General features: G+C 46.0%; 1 protein-coding gene across 2 annotated transcripts in view; it reads right to left on the reverse strand.

Annotated features, from left to right (window-relative positions):
• The window catches only part of rnf43 (ring finger protein 43), an 82,558-nt gene that overhangs the window by 29,615 nt on the left and 45,778 nt on the right, over window positions 1–7,165 (reverse strand). For both annotated transcript variants that reach the window (XR_004213081.1, XM_031856901.1), the window contains exon 2: window positions 2,730–2,843. Coding sequence is in view for 1 of the 2 variants with exons in the window: in XM_031856901.1 (XP_031712761.1) it covers window positions 2,730–2,843 (114 nt within the window). In the remaining variant the exon portion in view is untranslated. The remainder of the gene's footprint in view (window positions 1–2,729; window positions 2,844–7,165) is intronic.

A 7,165-nucleotide genomic window follows, 5' to 3' on the forward strand; every position in this document is an offset into this window, starting at 1 on the left:
ACACACACACACACACACACACACACACACACACACACACACACACAGTATTCACACACATGCACATGTAGTGAGTTAGAGTGTTTAAACAGGATTACTGCATAATCAGGCCGTAACCCTTTTTCATCTGAGAGGAGCCGAATCAATAAGCAAGGCTTTCTGTGAGAGTCAACAAGTTGAGACACGGGCCGAAGACTCGATCACTGTAAAAGCTCGCTGTTTGCACAAAAAAACGTGGATTGTTAGGGGGGAAAGTCAGCTCGCTGTCTCGGTGCCTTGCTTGGCGTTTAGAGTAGCACTACTGAGCACTACCGGCACCCACTGCGATGCCTTTTCTCATCGAGTCATGTGTCGCTCCGTGACTTAGCTTGAGAACCTTTCCAGGGCTTTGGTGTAAACAGCAAAAGCCAAGCTGTCTGAAAGCAGACGGATCACTTCTAGCAGGACATGCTGGCAGAGGAAGGCCGTGGCCTCCGCTTGTGTTGTGTTGTGTAATGATGCAAAACCACAGGAGCGGTGGAGAGTTTTTGATTCAGGCAACTGCACAGAGAGAGCTGTATAACGGAAACACGGATCGGTAGGAAGCAACGGCAAGTCTTATTCTAGATTATTCAAAGTTGACCACGTAAAGGTGTGAAAAAATACATCAGGTCGGCCGAGTGGTTAGGGCGCAGACCACATGGGCGCTAATGCCCTGAAGAACATGTATAAATAAATAAAAGGCACATAAAAGCATAAAATAACCCCAAAATAATTACAAAAAAAAAAAAAATATGCCATGATGTGGCCTAAACTGAGGCCAGGGGTAAAAAAAAGAAAAGGGGGACCCCATCACAATCAACAATATTTTTGATTTTCTTTCTTAATTTGAGAGACATTACTATAGTAAGTAAGTATAATTTATTGCTTCCCATATGTTGTTAAATGTTGCTTCCTACAGGTTTTACAATAATATTTCTTTCTGGAATTCAACTTGTGTGAGTTGAAGAATATCCTTCTAAGATTGACCGCATCATAGGATTATTAGAGACTTCCACTTCAAAGTTGGAGTAGCAGCACTTCCACTTACAAAAACTGCTCATTTCGTGCAAATATGTGAATGTGGGTGAGAGGTTGCCAGTAGCACGGAATGCACCAGGAGAGGGCGATGATTAAATGCACAACTTCTCATTGAGGGTGTCTGCAGAAAGCCTTTCCTTTTAATTTGAAGACGTCCGGCGGCACTGACATCCTCAGAGATAAACTTCTAGGGTGCTGTGGGATCCATTCGGCGAAGTGAATAGCGAGAGACGGCACTGATTAATTAGGCAAAGGAATCTCCCATGTTCATGATGACGAGGATAGAAACCTCTGCAAACCAAAATAAAAACAAAGGACAACAATGAAACCTTATCCCTGAAGGTTTGTTTGGTTTGCAGTCTATTCCGGGTGTGCGCGGTGCAACACGAACCCTCTGTGGCCGTCGAGGTATCTATAGATCAGCGGGGCGGGCTGCAGTCAGACTAAACTGTAAACAAGTCCCATCCAGAGACCACGGCTGGTCCAGCACCGCACATCCCAAGCAGTCTGATTCATCCTCCTCGAAAGGCCAAACTCTTCAACAGCTGCACGATGAATCCCCCCCCCAATAAATCCACCACGACCGAAAAGCTTTGAATCTCGCTACGGAAGCGAGGATGCAGGTGGCTGGAGCGGAGTTTACTGCAACACATACTTTCCAGTCGACCAAAACAACAAGAGCGACCCCCCCCTCCCTTCACTTCTCCTGATTTCAAAGGCGATCTGCAGGGAGGGAGAAAGCACTCGGAAGCAACAGCCTTTTGTTCCAGGGTACTTTTGCATGGGGGAGAGACCGTGTTTTGTTTATGGGACAACATGGTGTTGCCATTAAGGCGTTAATCAGAACTGTTTTCTGGAGTCGGCCTTGAGTGACAAGCCCCCACCATCACCACCCCCCTTCGGCCCGCTTGAGGAGCAACAGGAGGAGGAAGAAAGGAGCAAGGGAAGTGTGGGAATGCCTCTACATCGTCGCCACGGCGGGCAGCTCCTAAACATGGCTTTAAATTAGGGGAAAAGAAAACACAGGCTAAAAAAAGGCAGTCGCCTAACTATACTCCTGCCTGCTAATTTGTCACCACTTGAAAAAAACGAGGGGGGAAAAAATAGCAACAGTTTTAAATCACACTTTTTTTAAAGTTAGGCTACGCCAGCCAGTGTGTATGGCAGGATACTTAAACACAAGGGAGGTTTAGGTCAGTCGCACATACATCTAAACCATCGTGGGCGGAATCCACGGAGCTCCGGCTGCGTTCATATTAGAGGGAAGCAGAGTGTCTGGTTCTGGCTGGCTGGCCGGCCGGCTGGCTGGGATCGGACCAGTGACAGCTGGGGATTGAAAAAGCCTTACATCCAAAGCCAGGGCTCACTGCCACTTGCTACATAGCAGCGCCGAGCTAAGCCCACCCCCTCCCGTCCAAGCCCTCGCTCTGAAAGATCACTGTCCCGAACAAAACATTAAGCTCCTGCCAAATCGTTCCCTCTAAAACCATCTTCTCTTTAAAAGGGCTAAACCCAAGAGCGGAAACGGGGTACCGGAGAGAAGACATGATGGCAAGAGGGAATATCTGTCTGCTGGCATGTCTGAGAGGGGAAGGGGTCACGGAGAGGGGAGTTTCTCAGGGCGGGAAGCATTTTCAAGGTGTGTGTGTATGTGTGTGTGTGATCCGTACCTTATCGAGCAGCGGCAGACAGCGGGGTACCCTGTGCTCCAGTTTGACAATGGTGATGAAGTCACTTTCTTGTCGTTCATCCTCGCTTGTGTTGCACAGAGACAGAGGGTGATACTGCAAAAAATAAAGAGAGAGAGAGAGAAGGAGGTTATCATCTCACACGAGGACAGGAAAAGAATCACTCGGACATATCAGAAATGAACAGCAATGCAGATGTCTCTGGTGGGATTTTTTCTGGTGTAGAGGAATACATTTGTTTGATGTGTGAAGCCCTCGTGAGAAGTGCAAGAAGCATGAATGTCGCAGGTACACAAACAGCTCATCCGCAGTCTCTCCACCCAATCACACCGATGTATCAAAGGTAACATCCACAGTAACAACTCGTAATATTTGGTGCTGACACATTTCAGGGGATTAGATTTAATTATGGAATACCACACGACACTTTCTTTGTAAATGATTACAAACTAAATCAGCTGAGCACACTGATGGATCGTATAGTCCAAAGAGAGCCAGCACAAAATGAAAACTTATTTTTTTTTAACACAAAGATAAAGTATAACTTAAAAACTGCACACTTTAATACTAATCTCACATACTGGTGGCAAGTACAAGACAAATGCCGATTGATGATAAAAGCTTCAATTGGCTGGATGGAAAGCACCTGAACTGCACTGCACTATTACTGAACATAACATTTTGATTATTTTATGCTTATCTATTAAAGCTTTGTGACAACAATTTAAGGAGGAAAAGAGAATTGGAAAAATAATAATCGTAGTTAAGTGTAAAGATATTTGTGTATGTGTATGAGTGGAGGCGGAGGTGGGGAAACATCAAACCACAGCTGTAAACCCCAAAAAACACTAACCTCTACAATCATACAAAATCCAATATATTTATCCTGATACAACAAAAACACATGTAACCTACAGTGACCGAGAGGAAGTCAAAGAAAAACAATGTTTGAGACAATCTGGACGGCCAGAAGCGTTTATGTCTTCAATGAAGGCGTTTACTCTCTAAAGCGTTTACAGTTGATATCAAGGAGGAAAAACCTTTGGCACCCTGCAAAATCAATTACACGGGACGGCGATGTTCACTCCCACTCAAAGCCTTGAGGACTGAAAGAACGAGAGATAGTCTTTGGTAGGAACATTTGATCCCCATCTGAATGGGAGGAAAATCGTAGCTGCTGAAAGGCTGCATTTAAGGGCTCAAGGGATAGCAGCGGTGTTTGCAAGTCACAGACATGCTGTCACGGGTACGAGGAATCGCACGGCAGTCCAAAAGGGAGCAAACCGCTCCTGAAACCCCCCCGCACATCACAAACTTTCTTCGCATGGCAGAGACGGGTGCATTGATGCGGCGCTCCTCGATCAGTCCGGTACCCTGGGCGCTCGCCCACACCCCAGCAAAGCGGTCCCACCCTGCCCTGCCACCGGCCTGGTTCTGCCCCGGTGGGCCTCTTCATGTGGCTGTGGGCTGAGGTCATGGGGCTCCCCCTCATCTCACCCAGCGGAAATCCCTAAATTAAAAAGACCCAAGGGTGACATCAACAGCTGGCACCCCCCAGGTCCAGGGGAATTGACGTAATGTGCTGCAAAAGTGCTGGTGCATGTTCGTCACAAGGAGAGAGAGAGAGAGAGAGAGAGAGAGAGAGAGAGAGAGAGAGAGGGGCGCAGACTTGGGGGCATGGAGGTAAAAGACGACAGGAGGGGAACACCTTGTGCGTAGCGATTGGACGGTGCAGTGGATTCACATGCCACAAATAATTAATACGACGTGAGTGTTAACGGCAAAACTCGTCGGGGAACCCAGCCGGCCAAATGCCTCCTGCACAAGCACCATCAGAGAAATGTATTAATGACCTACTGATTACCAACCAGGGTACTCCGGGGCCTAGTTCTGCAGTTGTCAGAGGGCCTGTGATGAGGTTAGGGAGTTCATTTAGAAATACTGTACATGCATATAAATCAAAATTCCGTTAAAGAGATATATCCACATATTTGCGTTTAAGGAAAAATAAATGAAAGTCTGAATAAAATGACACATTGGTATGATTGTGATCTTTAGAGTCTTTACTGTCACAATAACCATTCAGCCAAATGGAGTCAGGTGTAACACCTTAAAGCTAGCATTATGATTGAGAGTGCAAGGAAACTAGGTAGGGAGCGTAAAAAAAAAAAACACTTTCTAATTGAAATGAACACATTTGTAACATGAGGGGTGGTGTCAGTGAAGGGGTACTTGTGCTCTGGAACAACTGATCCTTATACAGCGGTTTGTATGATTTCTTCTTTGATATTTTTTCATACATTCTCATTACCAATGTCCAAGAACACGAACTATCAACGCACCAGCGCAATCCTCTGCAGTGCGGAACCTGTTTAAGCAACAAAAATGCATTGGTAGGTTGAGGAAAAGATTGTGGTTTGGATAAAAAATAAGTATGTTTATTACATAACCTACTAAATTATGTAAGTTTTTTTACTTAAGTTACTTAACAAAAGCAAGTTGAATTAAGTCAATATTGACTTTTTGTTTGGCTCGAGACACGAACAGCTGTCTGCTGGGTGAAAGTCCTGTTTGTTGACGCGTACATCCATCCCAACCTCATCCTTCAATCTTAAAATGTCCCGGCTCACGATTACGTGGCTATAGTAATCATAGCGCACTACTTCTCGTAGATATATGTGAGGGTTCGTCAGACAAAAGAAGGTTGTGAACCACTGCTGCTGTAAAGTACTGAAGACAAGGAGATAAGTACTCAAAGACACTAAACCATCCCAGCAGCAAATCCAGAATATGTCTCTGAAGTTAGTTGAAGATGAGACAGGAAATGAATAAGCCTGATTGAAGACTTTGCCCTGCATAATGTTGTCAGACCCTCTCATGTCTCCCGAATGGAAGCCCCCGTTGTAGAAGGCAGGCAGCTAGGCAGCATGAACCCCTGGCCTGGGCCGCATGCTGCGCTGCCAGCTGCCTCTACCAGTCCACATTTACTAGGCCCAAATTAGAGGCCTACAGCTGAACTTGGCCCTCAACAAAGAAAAAGAAATACAAAAAGAATATCCTTTAATGACACCACTTCACCGATGCCATGACCTCTGCTCTCTTTTACTATAGGGTTTCTGGGAAATGTTGGAAAAAGAAAAATCTGATTTTACCGTAAAAAAAAGGAATTACAACACTTATTTTTGAATCCTTAGGCTTGGTCGGTCATGTTTGGATCTTGTTGTGATATTAAACATGTTGACGCACGGGACAGTGCAATCATACCTAATAAAGTGGATAATAATCCCAAAGCTGAGCCAGGCAAGCTCAGAAGGAGCGGCTGGTTTCACTCTCGTCTGGCTCTTCAGGGGCTCTGAGGGCAACCACCTCCATGGTCACACTGTCTATGTTTTGCATCGTTGACGAGACTAAGCATTAACTTCTATTTTAAATATGCCATACCGCTTCCAATCAGATGGCTCCCAACACTCTCCATGTGCCACAGGTGGTGCCATCTACCACTTAGAAACACGCTGCGCTGGGACTATAAATCGCAACCGGGACATACTGCAACGTCTTCATTTGGTTTCTGTACGGCCCTGAGAAAAAAAAAAAAAAAAAAGAAGAGGGGCCTGGGAAACCGAATCACTGAGTCTCCATTTCACAGGGACTAGAAAACCACAGGGCACGCAAACAGCTCCCCACAGACTGTTAACAATGCTCACTCCTCCGTTCCGCCTCCTCCTCCTCCTCCTCATCTGTCTAGATCTGTTGCAAAACCGACGGGGATATGTCCCTCGGTTCCTTTGTAGCCACGATTAAAGGCATTCCTTTCCAGCTCAATCAAAAGGCTACCCCAAAAATACTCTGAGGCAAGCATCTAACAGCCTCAAAAACAAATACAGGGACAGAAAAAAGGGGAGAATAAATAGTAGCTGTAGTGAGAAGTCAATAATATTTTTTTTTCTCTCCCCCCTCTCGCTGAGCCCTGCGGATCTTCTTTTTTCATCTGCCAATAATCAGCAAGAGAGCTTTTTCTAGTTCATCTGCTGCCAGCAGGGAACCAGGCCCAGGCAGTTATGTCAGTGTGCGTTAAGAGGGGTGGGGTGGGTGGGGGGAAAAAAGAGCGTGCACCTCTCATCAAGCCCCACCACTCAATTACCAGCCGCTCAGGTCACAGGGCTCCACAGGAATGATCAAAACGAAGCGGATTGGTTTAGCAGGGGATGAAAGAAATGCATCAGTGTGATTATTCTATCGCACAGTGTGAATCAAGACGGCAAAACAAGCTTCTTCAATGGAGCTCTGCCCAGAGGCCTGGAAAGCCTGCCAGGTGAGTGCACATCAGGGAAGACTTCAATCAGCCCTGCCACATGTGACCTTGGAGGCACACACACACACACACACACACACACACACACACACACACACACACACAC

Source organism: Anarrhichthys ocellatus, unplaced genomic scaffold (assembly GCF_004355925.1).
Source record: "Anarrhichthys ocellatus isolate YVR2014 unplaced genomic scaffold, GSC_Weel_1.0 scaffold18, whole genome shotgun sequence".
In the NCBI taxonomy this organism is placed as follows: Eukaryota; Metazoa; Chordata; class Actinopteri; order Perciformes; family Anarhichadidae; genus Anarrhichthys; species Anarrhichthys ocellatus.